The 17,646-nt window shown below is 40.0% G+C and overlaps 1 protein-coding gene across 1 annotated transcript in view; it reads left to right on the top strand.

Moving 5' to 3' along the window:
* The window catches only part of nphp4 (nephronophthisis 4), a 162,026-nt gene extending 145,802 nt beyond the window's left edge, over positions 1-16,224 (top strand). The window contains exons 22-30 of the mRNA XM_041066153.1: positions 849-1,038; positions 3,130-3,213; positions 6,290-6,446; positions 7,016-7,092; positions 7,398-7,483; positions 8,519-8,690; positions 10,993-11,172; positions 13,083-13,226; positions 16,005-16,224. Coding sequence (XP_040922087.1) covers positions 849-1,038; positions 3,130-3,213; positions 6,290-6,446; positions 7,016-7,092; positions 7,398-7,483; positions 8,519-8,690; positions 10,993-11,172; positions 13,083-13,226; positions 16,005-16,145 — 1,231 coding nt within the window. The 3' untranslated portion in view covers positions 16,146-16,224. The remainder of the gene's footprint in view (positions 1-848; positions 1,039-3,129; positions 3,214-6,289; positions 6,447-7,015; positions 7,093-7,397; positions 7,484-8,518; positions 8,691-10,992; positions 11,173-13,082; positions 13,227-16,004) is intronic.
* The last annotated feature ends 1,422 nt before the right edge of the window (positions 16,225-17,646 follow it).

Here is a 17,646-nt window from a genome sequence, read left to right as displayed (position 1 = left end):
GTAAAGATAAAAGTTATTCCCTCAGACTAATGTAAGGTGTTCCTTGATAAAGAAATAGTTAAACAGTTAGGGAAAATAATCTGATTAACTCTTTTTTTTTTTTATAAGAGCGAGATGAGATCAGCATCACTCTCATGTTATTTGTTGTCATTATGTACAGAGCTGGAGTCTGGACGTACTCGAACATTTAAATGTTCCTTTAAGTTTTCTTAAAGCTTAATGAGTGCTTCTCCTTCCGCTAACTGACTCCTCATCCATTGGTTTCTCTTTCTTGTTGTTGTTGTTGTTTTTTTAGTTGCACTTGACCCTGTCATACTGAATGAACTTAGATCAGTTAAAGTGTTGATGAAGTTAATCTATCCAAAGGTTGTCAATGGCAAAATATCTCAGAAACTACAGGTACTTTGTTCAACTACAGGTTACTGTAGCACCAAACTCAAGACCAAATGGCTGCTATTATACTGTGGCCATTACATAATTCAATATCTAGACTTAGATGAAATCTAATGAGCTAATGCATGTTACTGAGATGAAAGTCATTTGATTTTAATGATTCCATGGCCTTCTCTTTACCACCACCCTCAGGACATTTGCATTAATCTATGTCTTTTTAATCCAAACTTCTGTTTGGACTCAAAGCATAGAAAAAAAAACATCAGTATGTTGTTTGTTCTGTTTAACACCATCTTATCAGAGGATCTAATGAGCATTGCAGTGTTCCACTGTGGTGGGTTTAGACTTTCATTTTTGATCGTCTAACAAGTCCAAGTCTGATCCTGCATAGATCCCTTAAAGATATATAAGAGTCTGCTTTCATCTCACTCATGTCCTTTAATCTTTCCATCCAGTGTCATCACCAACACAGAGGAGTGGTTCTACTTCAAAGCACTAACCAAAACTCCTACTCCACTGGAAGAGAACATGTTCCACTTGGAGGTGGGTGCCCCAGGTCCCAAGGTTTACCTACGACCCAAAGAGAGCATCCATATTCCCCTGAAATACCAGAGCTTCCTGTGCGACCACACCATGGCCCTTCAGGTACAGTGGAGACCAGAGGATGATGCTGATGGAGCCGTTGGGAACCATTAATTTAGTTTCTATGAAAACCATTTTTCTTTGATTGCAGTATTTTTGACAAGTACATCTGTATTTTAGCAGTCAGATTAGAAAAGTTAGGCTAGTTTTCAGAAATAGTTCACATATCTTTCCATCATGATAGATGAAAGATCAGAGTAACTCTGTCCTCCTAATGCAGGATATCACACTATTTCACAAGTCTACGCATTGATTCCAGTTCAGGAAAATCTTTTAAAATTGATTTGCTCTGTGGTTTGAAGGTGTGAGAACACTGTGGGAATAAGAGACGGAGCAGTGATGAAAGTGGAAATTTCTTTGATATAAATGTCACGATACTTCATTATTTATACTGCATTATTAACTATACTGTAGTTGATCTATTCCAAAGGCAACTTATACGCATGCAGTGGCAACTCAGGCTTGACAGTTAATTTGATGCCAGAAAGACAATTCGAAAAAAATTCATTTATACAGGCTGTGTCCTCAGCTCCTGTGGATGACTGGGGTTTTATGCCCTTTGTTGTTGTTTTTTTTCCTCTTCAGTCTTTCTTGTCTTTATATATACACAAATAAAACGCGTAACATCAGAAAACACAACTGCAACAAGGAAGTTACATTTTACAGTTAACATAGTTTAAAGTACTCTTTGCTTATTTAAACAATAATTTACATTATTGTCAATAAAAAGCATGCATTACCAATGTCTTTATTTTTAAACATAATTAATTTTCCCCCATTTTTGGGGGGGGATTTTCATCTTCTTTCACTCATAGAGAGAATATGTCATGTTCTCCATCACAAATATTACCTGTACCGTATCAAACCACTGTCCATGTCTGGATGGGTCTGTATCCAGGCACTCTCTCGTAATGACCTTCCTGCCAGTTGCAAGTAGAAATTTGACCGAGTAATCATCTTCTCTCAGCTCCTCTTGTTGTATTTCCCAGGTATAAAATGAAACTCTTCTTAGAAATTGTATATCCTAATACCTCATTCACAACTGAGTTTGCTCTTTCCTAAAATGGCTCTATCATTGGGCAACTCCAGGAGATGTGTGTATGATTTGCATCTGTATGGCCACAATGCCTCCAGCGTGCTTTGCCTTAGGCATTGTTTGCTTTTTACATTGGATGTAATAAAGAAAAGAATTAGTTTTTTTTTTTCTAATTAAATTCTCTCCATTTTTGTGAATTTGAGGATGTCTGTAGTGTTGCACACATACAGTATGGTACCATTCTTCTTCTGAAAACACAATATTCAATCCTTTTTCTCCACTTATGTTTTACATAGAATCTAGTTCTAGCCTTACACTCTGTTAAATTATGATAAAGTGCCTCCCCTTTTATTTTTTTACTGTTATAATCTCTCAGTTGAAGATATCTAAACATGTCTTGATTCCTAAGTGCAAAATTGTCTTTCTAATCTTGAAAACTTCTTAAGTTTCCCTTTTCAGTGAAAGTACAAAGTGCAGTCACTCCTTCCTTCATCCGCTCTTGAAATGTTGAATCACACATCCCTGGTTTGATTTGACTATATATTTTAACACTTTTTGTCTATTTTCAGTTTAAGTTGTCTAAGGTAAGAGTGAAGCAGGTTTCTAACATTAATGTTAGTGGGTCAGTCCTACTCATGATGTGTTCAGGGAACTCTTTTTCTCCTAGGAGTGTTTGGATGTCGTAACCAAAAATAAATGTCTCAATCTCTTTCCATCTAGCTATAAACCTGTCATCACTCCAATTACTAATGGTCAGAGCTTGAGTGTAGTGAATCAGACTCTGGCTTTCTTCTTTCACCAAATAAATCTAGATACTGATTTATCCCATTTTGTAAATTGTTGTTGGTGTTGCCTCTATTGGATTGAAATACATGCAATAGTAAGTGCCATGTCCACATTTACAGTATCTTACTTCTTACTTCTTATGCTCTGGTTGGTTCTTTTCTGCTTTTTGTCATCATGATGCACTGATGTAATATTTTCTTTGCAGTCATTTGTTGTTTGTTGGTAGATGTTCAGTCTTGATAAACATGCGGCTTCTTATCAAATCCTCACAGGGACCGAGCTTCTTACCTCCAGGCAAAGGTTCTCAGGTGGCCAAGAGGAATCTGTCCAATATTGTTGCTGCCAAAACTATCAAGGTACAGAGTGTTCTACTTATGCTTTGTGCTATATATTTTCTGTGTATTCAACCATCTTTATCTCCATTTAAAGTCTTCTTCCTCTTAATCCCTGATTTGTTTGTCTCCAGGCTGGAATTATAGCAAGCTATGGATTTGAGGTGCAGTCTGGATGTACAGTATGTTTCTGTGTCATGATAAGAGCTTTAATGTAGTTCCAGCATTTTTAGCATCTTGAGGTATAGAAGGTATAGAGGTTGATTATTAGATTCAGGAGAGCAGAAGGAGGTAAAGCCACCGAAATTCAGTGAATTGTATGAAGCTTTTGATTCGGAGGTTAACCTTCAGCTGCATCCCTAAGTCTAACAACATCTAGTGTACAAGCACACTCCCAGCCAGACAACTCTCTGTGGAGTGGCAGTGCGCCGCCTCCTCCCTCCTCTCCTCTCCCACACAGTCACAGCTCAGACACAAAGAACACTTTGAAGTGTCATCTATTTAAAAAGTTACACTAGCCAGACAAGATTGTCAAGCAAAATTATACGCTGGAAATCACTTTTATCATACTAAACATTGTTTATCTTCTCCAACTGGCAAACGTCAGTGCTGGAGAGTTAAACTATCTCCGATTGGACGACAGCTTGACACGTCTGGCTAATCTACTTTAAATGAACCGTGCACATAGTATTCAGTATTACTCTGAAGTTATTTCACCATTTTAAGTACTTATTCATCCATTTACAATATGTTAGAAGTGTAGGAGAGGGAGTGTGAATGTGTTTATTCAGATTTACTGTAGATAAGACAACATGCTCTGTATCTACATGTGATGTAATGTGCTTTGTGGCCCCTGTATGCTACAGCTGTCATCAAAATTAACTCCTGTTCCTCATGAATCCATTCAAATTGAAATTTCAGCCCTCTCTCCACAGACGTGAGCTTAAATCTGTGCTATACATGGCTTTATACCACTGGAAAAAAAAAAGATATCCATCACTGCTCGCCATCACCTCACAATAATCCTGTTGTTCATGTAGAGTGCAGTACCCCGAAGCTCTCCCATTGCACAGGGTGATGAAATATTTGCCAGTCTGCCAAGCGTGTGTGTGTCCGTGTGCCTACAGTTTGTGTGTATTAGTGTGTCAGTGTCAGCACTGCTGCTCTGAGCAAAAATCCTGTCAAGAGGTCAAAGAGGTCAGGTCTGGATCAAATCTGTGTCCCGCTAAAACTGACAAGCCCCAACAGCAGAGCTGTCAGGATGCCAGCTTTGGCACTGCTGTCAGTCAGCGCACATCACTAGAGCCAGATATGGGCCACTCCTGCAGGTCAGCATGGGCCCACAAATCCGACACATCAACCATTTGGACAGCTGCTCTTTGGCAGGGATCAACTTCTGTGAGTGTGTGAATCAATGATCAAAATGTGGCAAGTTCACTTCAGAGTATACTTTATTTCTCCTGACTGGATATTTTAATCTGTTGTGTTCCACTTTATTACCGACTGACTTCTCTCTTCCTCTGAATAGTATGATTAGAAATAGTGCATCAGTACTCTTATTTATATACTTTTGATTTATAATCCAGCAGCTTTTTTTGGCAACTCTGAAGGAACATTCTTCATTAATTTATATCCAGCATTTCAGTTTTATGTAATCTATAATTCCTAAGCCCCACTTTAGTTATATATGGCATTATATCAAGCCCCCAAACACCGGTTTAAGGTGATGTATGTATGATGCTACGTGAGAGGGTTAGCAATTCCAATGTGTTTGCGTATTTTGGCATGTGTGTATCATATATAACCATATGTAATTAGAGCATATGTATGAACACATTTGTGTTGATTTGCACAGATCCTGAGGGCTGTTTTAATGCAGCAAACTTCAAAGCACATTGAGCAGGTCTGTGGGGGTTTCAGTAGTCGGATTGAAGCGAACTTTATATTCCAGTGTACAGTGTACAGCTCCATCATCATCGTACTCTCTGGTGAATTTTTGAATAGAACTTCTCAAAGACTGTTTTTTTTAAAGAGCTTTATGTGTTATTTAGAGGTGAACTGCCTCAGGAAGAAAACATGGCAATTCCACCTCTGTATTTCACCTCAGAGAGTCAATCAGTTCGAATGTAGGTATTCTCTAAGTGTCTAATGACACAGGACCAGTGTTGTTTGAGGGTCACACACACACACACACACACACACACACATATGCACAGTCGGAGAGAAAGTACAGATGAACTAATGAAATTAGTTGATGCCAGAAAATAACACATGACATGCCTCACCCTGCCTTAAAGAAAAAGTCCTGATTATTACAACCTGTATTATTTTCATTATTATTCCTACCTGTAAAAATAAATTAACTGTACTCACCAAAATTCATTGCTGAGATCCAGGAATATTGCAGCATCACCAATAAGACGTCCAGTGGTGCACAAGCACTTGTACGAGCACTCTTGCGGTTTTAAACAAATCCCTACAGCCAAAACTACTGGATTTCAGGTGTGTTCACTTTTGGATTTACCTCCAAATAAAGTTTCCCAGCCTGGGGGTTTGAGACTGCCCAAGGGGTCCAAAGATAAATCTGAGGGGGTATATACTTCTCTTCTGTCAGACAAAATTTGTTTTTCTGACTTTTCCCTAAATTTAGCTTTTTCGGTGGAATGTTAGCTACTTTCTTTAAACATCTGAAAATCACTTTAGTCAGGCTGCTCACAACTTACAAGATGTAATACTATAATACAATATGTAAAGTAAGTGTGTAGTAAGGACAGTTTGTCTGATTGTGTGACCGCTCGTGCTTTTACCCCATCAGATTTGTTGTAGTGATGTTACCATGTTCCCAGGTATCAGCAAGTACTTTCACATAGTGTCCATCACAGAAATGATGGACAAAACTATGAAGATAAGACCCAGCTATTCTAAACTGTCATTCTGCTTTAAGGAGCTTCTAACCCAGCTTTGAATGTTTTATGAGTTTGGCTTTCACCAAGGAGTTTTATTGCCTCACGATGGTGTAAATGCTCTTTCATTGTGCTGGATATCTAACATCAGGCAGGGGAGTGGCAGGCTGCTGATACTGCTGACTTTCTCTCCACAGGTTACTTTCAAAGCAGAAGACGACAAGCCCATGGCCATCTGCCAGGTGAACGTGGAGCCAACACCCCATGTGGTCGACCAGACTTTCCGACTTTACCACCCTGAGCTCTGTTTCCTTAAGAAGGCCATCCGCCTGCCGCCCTGGCACGACCCCACAGGTACTTATGGTTATCCCAGTTATTCCCCATCAGCCACTGCTCCCTGTCCAACAGCTCCCATCTGTAGTCCCCTTACTGTTCCCAGATTGGATGACTTCAGATGAGATTTATTACATTTTATTAATCTGCATATTATTGCATTTTTATCATTACTTTCAATTCCTTACTCACCAACAGGAGCATAAACACACACATAAATGTGCACATACACAAATACAATAACATATTAATACAAAATGGGTGGGTGGGTGGGAATGAATAATCTATTCTCATTTACTAAAATATCGATATAAAAAATCTTACAATATGATACAATTTCTATCACAAAAGAGGGGTAATAACAACAGAGAGGTATCTGGGAGTAGAGCAGGAAATGAAAAGCAAGAAAAAATGAAATCGATAAAATGAAGAATAACATGCATGTACAGCACACATGCATGTTTATACACACATATATATCACATTAGACTTTCCGTAAGTAAAACTGCTTAAATACACCATCAAGCTTAGTTTTTCTTTTGTCAGTATATTATTTGATTTTTTTTTTTTCTTGTTTGTGGGTTAACCAGTTGGAGACCCAGATGCCACAACCTACATTTCCGTACGCTGCAGTGACCCCAACATCATCTGCCAGACAAGGATGCTGGTGAGAGAATTTTTTTATATGTTCAACTCTGTACTGCAAATAAACCAAACTAATATTGGCAAGGGATTAATTGCTGAACTGATAGGTTCAACACCATTTCCTGTTCAGAAGGGAAAACACTTTATTCTTTCTCCCCTGTCATGAATTGCAAGCTGTTTTGATGCTCAAAAGGTTTGCCCTTACATCATGCCTTACACTTTAAAAGTGCTAATGTAGGGTTTCTTTTATTTTGCTGGTTTTTTTTCTTTTACCCGTCCTTTTTAACACCTTTCTCCCTTTTACTCTGTTTCTCTGTTTCTGTCTAGGTGCCAGGGGAGCCTCAGGATGTATACTTGAAAGTGCCAGGGAGTCCCAGTCCACACATAAAAATGTTCTTTGTGATGGTTTTCACGTATGTATTATTTACTGAGCAGACATACTGTTCACAGTGAGCACAAACACACGCACAGCTTAGCCTAAAGAACCATTCTATTTTGGAGTTATTAAATTGTCCTCACAGGTTTGAATTAATTAACTCATCAGATGGAGATTTGGTGGTCTGACCGCCTGAAGTTACAGAACCTTTCCTCAAGTAGCAGGATAAAATGTGGTTTCATTAATATGAGGGGTGATTGATAAGTTCATGGCCTAAGGTAGAAGGAGATGAGTTATACAGCTCCTTCTACGTTTATAACTTTTGTGGTTTTCCTGTTTCGGGTAATTGAAAACTGCAAGTCAGCACTGTCTGAGAAAATGGACAATATCAGCCTTTGTGCAGGGTTTCAAAGGCTCATCACTCAAGGAGCTCCTTGGTCTTATTTGACCGGGTTGGGCCCCACAGACAGTGATGATGATGCCATCGCTGCTGTGGACCACTTTCTGGTGGTAGGTGTTCTGAAAGTGAACCCCTTCTACGTTAGGGCACAAACTTATCTATCACCCCTGGTACATGATTATCCAGCCTTATTGCAAGAAAACATTGTAGGAAATTATTAAGAAACTACAGGACTTGTTAAATAAAGTATTACCATAACACCCAATACAATTCAATTTGTACATTTATTGGAACGTGTAAAAATGTTGAACATCATCTGAAAATGTCCCTCAGCAGCAGCTTCAATTCAACATGATATTGCTTCTGCCCTCAAAACCCATATCACTTGAATTCTATTCCAAATATCCCCAAATGCTCCTTGAGTGCTGTTGTCACAGAGCTGGGCTGAGTGGGTGACTACATTGCCTCCCAGTTACAGCTCTCAGCGTCAGGTGGGGGCCACAGAGACTGAGTTCCCTTCGTCTCAGCAGTGAGAAGATGAAGATAATGTTTCTGCTTAAATGCTAGCGCAGCCGCAGATCAGCCCTCCTTCCCTTCTACCTCGTGCCGCTCCCCCCTGCGTCTCTTGGGGGGCTTTAACTTAATTGTTCCTGATGGTGATTTTCTCTGTAGTGATAAGTGGATGGCAGCGCCCTCCCAGATCTGGCAGATTTACGTGCATTTCCTGGAGCGGGTGGATGTCAGCTGTGTGACTGGCCAGCGGACCTGTCAATCACTGGTGCTGAGGGGAAAGCAGGCTGTTCGCAAGGTCAAGTGTTTCTCATCACACCCCAAGGAGATTGAGGTACTCACCATCACGATCAACCTATCTCTAAATCCATAAAACATAACTGTTTTTAACACCACACTCACACTCGTGTCCACTCGGTATCTAGTGGACTCAGATACCTGGTATCTGAGTCATGCCAGGCCCAAATTCTGCTTAATCTAACTGGGTCTTGGTGTATTGCTGAAGGTCTGAGGTCAGCGTATCAGTATGTATAATACCCAAGTGGTTCCCAGCAGACCTTCTACCAGCTCTGATCTTGTGTGTGTCGTAACAATTTGAGTAGAAAATGTGTGTTTTTGAGAGAAATGGAGAGTGTGACCTGTGAAGAGCAGGAGTGCAGACATGTATTGCTGCTCTTTTGGACAGCAGCTGCTCATTAATTGCCCGGAGCATCGTGTTGCTTCCAGTCTTGGTGTTCTCTCTGTATGTGGGTCTGAGCTGGCCAACTGGATTTTGGAGCATGTCTCCTTTTTCTCAGACTGAATCTGACTCTGCCAGGGTTCCTTGAGGATTGGGCTGCTTTTTTTTTTTTTTTTTTTTTTAACAGAAAACTAATTTACTGAGGAAGTCAGAGTTCCCTCTGGGTACTCTGACTTCCTCTTGCAATCCGAAGATGTGCAGATTAGGTTAATTGGCGACTCTAAATTGTCCATAGGTGTGAATGTGAGCGTGAATGGTTTGTCAAGCCCTGTGATAGACAGGTGAGCTGTTCATGATGTAACCTGTCTCCAGCGCCCCCATGACCCTTAAGAGGATAAGCAGTATAGAAAATGGATGGATGGATAATTTATGCATTTTGGGCTCAAGTCATTTGTCCATAGGTCTGCTTTGGATTTTAAAGACTTGATCATTAGAAGCTCTAGTTTAGATTCTCTGTTTGATTATTTATGACTGACAGGTGTTACATCCGGAACTCATAGCGCCGTAGTTACTTACGTAACTCTCCTTTGGAGCTGTAATTTGATAAGAGATCAAGAGTGTGCATTAATTTAAAATGAAGCATTGGAGCGATTCACTTCTACATCTTCACTTTTGTCTTTGTCACTTTTTTAGTGATTTCTATGTTTTATGAATTGGGACAAAACAGGGCTGACACAAATGGAAGGCAACATACGGCAAAGAGAAGGAGTGGAATCAAAATAGCTTGAATCATACCTTGACTCTTAAATATCTAATGAGAAGTTGAGAGCTTTGTTCTTGACTTTTTTTTTTTTTTTTTGAGTATTAGCAATTTTCAAACTGCAAAACGATTTCATGCAAATTGTTCTCTTAGCAGCAGGAAACAATGGAACAGCAACAGCCTCTTTTGTAATAACTCCAGGTTAAGATTCAAGTCATTATCAAGAATGTACAAATGCGGATTGACAGCATAATGGGTCTTTTCATGCCATTTCATTTTGTTTTATTAGGTTCTCCCATTACTTGCTCCAATCGTGTCAGATCCTGTCAGAACATAATTTGGCACAGTCCAAAAAAAAATTAGCAATGGTTGTATGCTTCCCGAACATTTGAAAATATGTTCCAGGAGTGTCAGATTACCCTCTGTCTATCTATTTTTGATAGATCGTTTCTTATTCAAAACTAGATTCAAGAAAGGAGGGTGTTTGACAACGCTTCTCACTCAGAACTGCAGTAAAAGGGCATTGCCTAGTCGTCACTCATATTCGAAAAAATAAAAAAATAATGGAGTGATGGACTGTCACAGCCGCCGTGTACCATACAGTACGACCCAAACGTGTCATCCCCGAAGAAATAGGGTACTGGCTGAAAAAGTGACAGATGTATTTTTAAAAGATTTTACCGTATGCATCGGCAGCCTCTTTGATCTGACTCTCAGCAGGTTAGCTCACTGTGGAATGCATCGGAGGAGTCTTATAAAACAGGATAAAGCTCACCGCCAGAGAATTGCTTTGCTTTTCTCAACAGATTAAAAAGGAGCTGCGCAGTAAATCTCATTCTCACATCCTTCTGTCTTTCTGTCACTCTTCTGTCTTTACTTGCCCTCATTTCATTGTCTACCCCCTCTCTTTGCCTCTTTCACCAAACCTCATTTGCTCTTTCTCTCCTGTAATCTGTACATCCCTGTACTTTCCTCTGACTCTGTTAACCCCCTTTTCCCACTAATTCTGTTCATTTCTTTGTCTTTTAATTACCTTTTCTCATAAAATGTATCTCCTTTCTTCCATACTATGTAACGTGCCTCTGTGATTCTCTTTGCTTTTATTAATTGTCTCGTATTCTCACAACCCGCCCAACATCTCTACACCCTCCTGCCAAACTCAACCCTTACCTCCCCCTTCCCACACCTTGTGTGTAGGTGGATCCAGAGGGTGTGTTTGTTTTGCCTCCAGCAGCGGTGCAGGAGCTCCAGCTGAATGTGCAGCCATGGCGGGCTGGCAGCCGCTTCCTGTATGTGAATGCGGTGGATGTGGAGAACCAGCGACTAGTTACCGCCTGGCTGCTCTGTCTCAATGTCCATCAGCCTGTGCTGTCCAAGGTATGAGTAGTTTTTTTTCAAGCTTTATTACATAAAAATGGGGATCTTTGTGTTTTTATTATGTCTTCATCTTCACTGTAAGCACTTTACCTGCCCTTCCCACTGACCAAACAGTGGGTCCATCTTTCCCCAGTTGGAGAGGCTTTGGTAACTGTAGAAGGCTGTGATTTCTTCACAGTGTCACCAGCAGGTTGGCTGTGTAAACACAGTTTCAGGCATCTTGCTTGAAGAGTTGAGGGTGGAGCATTGTAGCTCCAGTTTATTCCAGTCTCATTCATCTGCTCCAAATGATTTTGTTTAAATTTAAGGCTGCATCTGTCTTGTTTATCAACAATCGCTTGATCTTTTGCAGATTTTGGAAGTCACAGAAAGTCTTCTATTGCAAGTCTTCAAGTCTTCTTTTATCATTTAATATTATTGTATGTGTCTACAGCAAAACCCGTAGAAGGTCAGAGAAGCTTGTAACTACTTACACATATAGTTGACAAACTGTTGTCGCTGGCAAACTAATTGGTAACAGGTTAGTTACTGTACACGGTAAGATGCTACCACCTGTCACCGACAGCAGCCCACTCAACTAGATGGTTTACATGCTAAGTTAGAACAGTTATCAAGCTAGCTTGGTTGCTAAGAGGGCAATAGGTTACCACAGTTCATTGAAAAGAAGTACAGGATTTCCTCTTCTGTCATAACTGACCACAGCCCATGGGCCTTTTACATGTCAGCAGGGTTATATGGGGTTATATATATAGGGTTATCTTTGTTCCCAAAGGTTAGCACTGTCAGTTCAGTTTGCAATTAGTCAATAGCTTAAATATGCATATCAAGGTGTTGCTAATTTAGTAGTATTTTATCTCACTTCATCATTGTTTGGGAGCTCCAGTGGACTTAAAGGGGAACTCCACTGATTTCACACATCTAACCCTGTTTATAGATCTTGGGGAGTGCAACTGCATACGTGAAAAAAAACGGCATAAAGCCTTTTGGCTCCAGAGAGAGCTCTGTGAAGATAAATTGCCTCAAGTGACGTTACTTGAGTCAGTGTCAGTTGGGGTTGACAAGTTTGACAATGAAAAAATAATATGGGGATGTGGAGTTAGACATGAGTTTGCCGAACGTCTGTCGCTGCTGCTCTTCTCTGCTTGCGGCCAACAGCTCAAGGCTACAGAAGCCGGTACTAACACATCAGATCTCTAAACAAACCATCTGTTGTCAAGTTGCGTTCTGGGTAATGTAGTCGCCAGGATTTGGCGAGGAGGAAGAATGTATGAAAAAACAAGACAGTATCTCTGGATCTGCTGCAGAAGTTTTAATTAATTTTTAATCAAGTTTTAATTAATCTTTTTTAATTGTGAGCCCGAAAATGTTATAGGAGTGCAAAGCTGAATTAGTGGAATACTGCATTTTGCACTTCTCAAGAACAGTGATACGATGAGAAGCTGCCTTAAATGTGTGTGTAACTCAAAGCCATTGGTGACTCAGAGTCACTTTCAGTGCTTATTGAACCATCCTGGTGGTTTCCTGGGTCAGCTTTACATCCCCGACCTCTTTATGGTTAGTGTCAACAAATGGCTAAGTACAGCTGATCCCAGGCCAGCACTCAAAGCCTCCTCCCTATATAACTGCTTACTGCCTTTCTAAACCAACTGTCTAACTCACTGACTGTGTGTCTGACAGATTATCAAACGGGTTCACTTTACACTTAAGTGCCTTTGTCATTGTTTTTCTGATCTCAATCACTTCAACAAATTTTACAAATGCGGATCTTCAGGCACGTATCCCATCTGCAAATCTTTGGAAATCTTTGGACCTGGACACACTTTAACGTGGCCTAATTTATTTATTGACCAACCAGTTAGAGGCACTAACTGTCTGCATGTGTGAATGTGTGTTTGTCTGTGTGTGTACAGGCATTTGAAGTGTGTGTCCCAGTCGGTGGTGGGCGTGGTAGCTCAAGGAAAATCACCTACACCAACCCCTACACCAGCAGCCGCAAGTTCCTGCTGCGCTCCGACCATCCAGACCTGCTCCAGTTCAAAGAGGATGAATTCCAGGTGAGATACGAAGGAAGTCATGCAGTTACTCTCATAAAGAGTGAAATCAATACTTAGATTAACACCTAGACATAAAAGGAACCTTCCTCCTTGTTGGATCAGTACAGATCACCTCTCTGTAAATAATTTCATTAACATTAGCTTTACTGGAAAGCGCTGCTGAACAGTTCTATTTTTTTATTATGAAATATTATACATTTTTATAATGGAATAATGGAATAAAATAATGTAAACAACCGGGAATTCTCTTCAACACTTTTGCCAAACATAAAGATAAATTTTAAAGAAACAAAATGCTGCTGAGAATTCTGCAAACTGATACCATTAGTGTTAAAGATTAAAACCTCATAGCGATTTCACCCTTTTTAAAAATTCTTTTAATGAGAATTCATACATTTTGAATATTTACTTATTAAATTCCATTCTAAATTCTACTAAATCAGAACCTACTCTATCTAGCTGAAAATGTGTTTTTACTATGCTTATAAAACACAAACCTTTTGGCAATACCACTCTAAACCTTATGGGAAATACAGCAGGTTGCTTTAAAAGTATTAAACAATGTCTACACAGGCTACACAGAGAAAGCAACCTGTTAGCAGCAACCAGCAGCAGCTTCAGTGCAACGTCTGTGTCTACACAGGATGCATTCAGGCACAGTACTGAGTGTGGGTCGTCACGTTTTGACAGCGCTCAGAGTTCAGTACACAACCACTGCAACTGTGCACATAAAATGGATGAAAAGAGACTTGAAGTGTGAACATATGCTTCGGGTCGTGGTTACACACAAAAGCATGAGTGAAACACGAACAGCTACCTGGCCTGTGTGGACAGATTTATCGATTAAAATAGAAGCTCTCTGTTCTGGCAAACACGTGTGGGACAGACAGGTGAAATTCACAGCTCCTGTGTGGACAAACCTTTAGGTCTTGAGACATTTGTGGACATTTAAGCTGTAGCAGAGCTCTGTATCCAGTGCACCATACTGACAAGTAAGATATTTTAGTATTGCAGTATCCAACAATGTCAGGCACTGACATTTTAGCCTTGCATCAGCTTCACAATCAGTTTTAGGTGCATTCCCAGCTCAAATCATGGGTTGGCTATGCAGATTATGAGTCAGAATCATTATGCCACCAATTTTGCTAAACTTTGAGGAAACAGTTTTAGCCGCCATGCTGATTGTGGAAAATTTACCATCTGAGACTTCACCAAGAAACCTTGAGTATTTACTGATTTTCCTGTCATCTTGACAGGTGAGTAAAATACATCAGTGATTTCTGGCCTCTCACGGTGGGTGACTGTTCATTCCACATCTGTGACAAGAGAATGATTTCCTTGTTTGCTTTCAGAACAAAACAGAAGGAATATAACAAACTCATTACTGCTGTTGTTTTATTGTTATGTTGTCAACCTTTTAAATTAACGAATAAATTAATGAGATGCAATGGGAGTCTATTTCCACATAAAGTATTAAAGAGTCTCGCTGCTGCTGTCCACAAGACGCTGCATCAATTAGACAGAAGGAGGTGGGCAGAGTGAAAAACAGCCCGTTGTTTTTTCCATCTTGTCAGCAAGGCTCCAGGTGTCTTATAAAGAATTTACTGTGCCCGTAGCATTAAGCAAATGTGGAGACACCTTTCTCTGTTCTGACCTGACTACCCCGCCATGATAAAACCGGCTGTCAGGAGGGAAAGCAGAGCAGAGATCAATACTGCTATGCTTTTGAGGAAGATTACAGCATAAATCCCCAAAATTGACCCATATATCTGTTGCTGGCTATTACTGAAAGTACATGGAGACAACTCCGGGCTGATTGAAATACTGTGAAAACAAAAAATGACCCAATAAAGCTCTTTTACATACCCCTGACAAGAATTAAGCATAGTGTGCAAGAAATTAGTTAAACGAATAGTTGAAATTGCACAGAATACAAAAACTTTTTAGAGTTTAGAGCAATTACCATTGCAAGACATTTGAGGTTTTCCCCTCAAATTTATGAAATTTCATTAAAAACAACAACAACTCATTAACACGTCAGCATTTTATTATTTGTTTCAAAGCCATATAGAGCTGTTCCACACAACAGTTTGGCTGGACGCCTGACATAAAGCTGATAGATTTCAAAGATATTCTCTCCCCAGCAGGCGGGTCTTCTAGAGTAAAAAAGCTTTTTCTCTGGTCAGTGTCTTAAAATATACATTAATGTAAGTGTGGTTGGATTTGACGTTTTCTCTTCAGCTCTAAAGGACAAACCTTTCCTAAGTTTTGAATCTGACACTTACTTAAACTCCATGAGCACTGAGAAGGCCCAAACACTTATTTCCAGTTAGAGGAGATGAAGTCTGGAAAAAGCACTCTGTAACTCTGTTACAGAGTGCCCTGTGCCCCTGTCCCACTGTAACAGGTGTATTTACTTCAAAGGTTGTTAAGACATAACTTGGTCATATGACTGTGACTATTTGACTATTTGTCAAACACAAAGTTCCTTCTTTTCTTTTTACATATTTTTTTAAATAATTTTTGTATTTCCTTGCCTCTGTGTATTTGTGACATCCATGACTGGCAGCGTTCTGTAATGATGATAACAAGAGAATGTATCAGTGCATATAATAAATGATTCCACACAGAGCAGACCTGTTGTCAAGGTGATAGAGACTTGGTTTATATGGACATGGTCACATCTGTTTAGTGTTAGCTAGCTGAAAAGAAAGAAAAATCACTATCTCACCCTCACAAATCCTTCAGGTTAACATGAAGAGTGTTCTCTGTGTTCAGGTCAGGGGGGGAGAGAGTTACACCATTGGACTGCGATTTGCCCCCAGCCAGAGTCCTGGCTCAGTGGAGATCCTGGTCTACGTGAACAACCTGGAGGAGAAGACAGAGGAGACGTTCTGTGTGAAAGTCAACTACTCATGAACTGATATTTGTTTGCTTCAAACGCAGAGTAAAACCGCTTGCAATAAGTGTTTAAAATGTGTTTTCCGAGTGTGTATTTTTTATATTAGATCAGATCTAAGACAGAAATAAACTCTTTTTTAAATCACATATATTGCTTTAAGTAAAAGTATGAATGAGATTTTTTTTTTGCTGTTTCGATGAGATTCACAGAAATAAGGTCACAAGAATCAAACACTGAATGCAAAAACAAGCAGGCAAAACTAGGTTTTCTAAAAAACTTTGACCACACACCCAAAGACAACACTAACTTAGAAAAGTACACACTACAGCAAAGTAGGAACTAAACTTAAAAGTGCTTTTATGCATAAAAGCGAATCTTTGGGTGCAAGAAAAACTTGCAAAAGTAAGTGAAGATAAATGATGATTTTCGGTCTTGTAATCAGCAAAACAGCACAAAAGCAGCAGTTTCACTGCGGAGGCTGAATCCCAGTAGCGATCCATCGTCTTCCAAAATGTCCGGCAAATGTCTGACGGTTCGTCCCCAATCAGCCGAAGGTGGGCCGAGGGTGAAAGCAATAACATTTTATCGACTTTAATTACCCAGCAAACCCACTTGAATGCCACTTGATGGTTGAGTTTTAATCTAAGACAAGCCAGGGGTCAGCTCTCCCCGTCCCCTCACCTCCCAAACAACTAATCCTCATCACTGGCATTATTAGAAACAGTGCCATAATGAGGTGTGATTTTCCAGTGAGGCGCACTTCTCTTCAAATCGCCCTCATTAACACCAGCACCCTTTTAAACCCTCCATCCTCTCCTTCCTGCTCGCTGTGCTGTGTGTCTCTCTATCTGAGGTACAGAGAGAGAGAGAGAAGGCCATGCACATTGTGTTATGTAACACAGAGTTACACAATCCCCACCCCCACCCCCACATGCCCTCCCTCCTTGCTTTCCCTCTCATTAGAATGCAGGCTGCAAAATAAGCCTCAGCACAGCAGCAAAGGCTAATAAAAAGAAGACAGCAACCAAGCCGGGTGCACTTTACCTTCTCCAGCATCTTGTCTGAAGCCGAAGTCTCATTGTCCTCTCTGGTTTATGTTAATATGTTAACAGGGTACAGACATAAACATGAAAGCTGTCTTCACGTAATAATTAGTTCCGTGCAGCCTTTGACACTCTTATGTTAAAGATGTGCTGTGCTACTGAGAACATTTGGCTGAAAGGATAGATTTGTGTCTGTTGACAGTGAGTTTGTTGTAATACACAACTCCACATGTATGTTGATATGGTCATTGATTGCTGTAATCGTTCCTCCTGTGTGTCCTGAACCTGAGGTGATCTTTTCCCAGCATGACTACAGTGCAACAAATAGGATTCTGTGCAAAATCCATATTATAAAGCGAATATGAAGCTTTCTCAAATCAAGTAAAGTTAAAAAGTTTTTAGTGCAAAACTCACTCTTTACATTATGAACTTGCTGGCAATAGATCTACACGTGACCACCTGCATTAAGCCTGAC

The sequence above is a fragment of the Toxotes jaculatrix genome, chromosome 2, assembly GCF_017976425.1.
Source record: "Toxotes jaculatrix isolate fToxJac2 chromosome 2, fToxJac2.pri, whole genome shotgun sequence".
NCBI classification, from domain to species: Eukaryota; Metazoa; Chordata; class Actinopteri; family Toxotidae; genus Toxotes; species Toxotes jaculatrix.
This window is presented reverse-complemented; position numbering and strand designations above follow the sequence as displayed.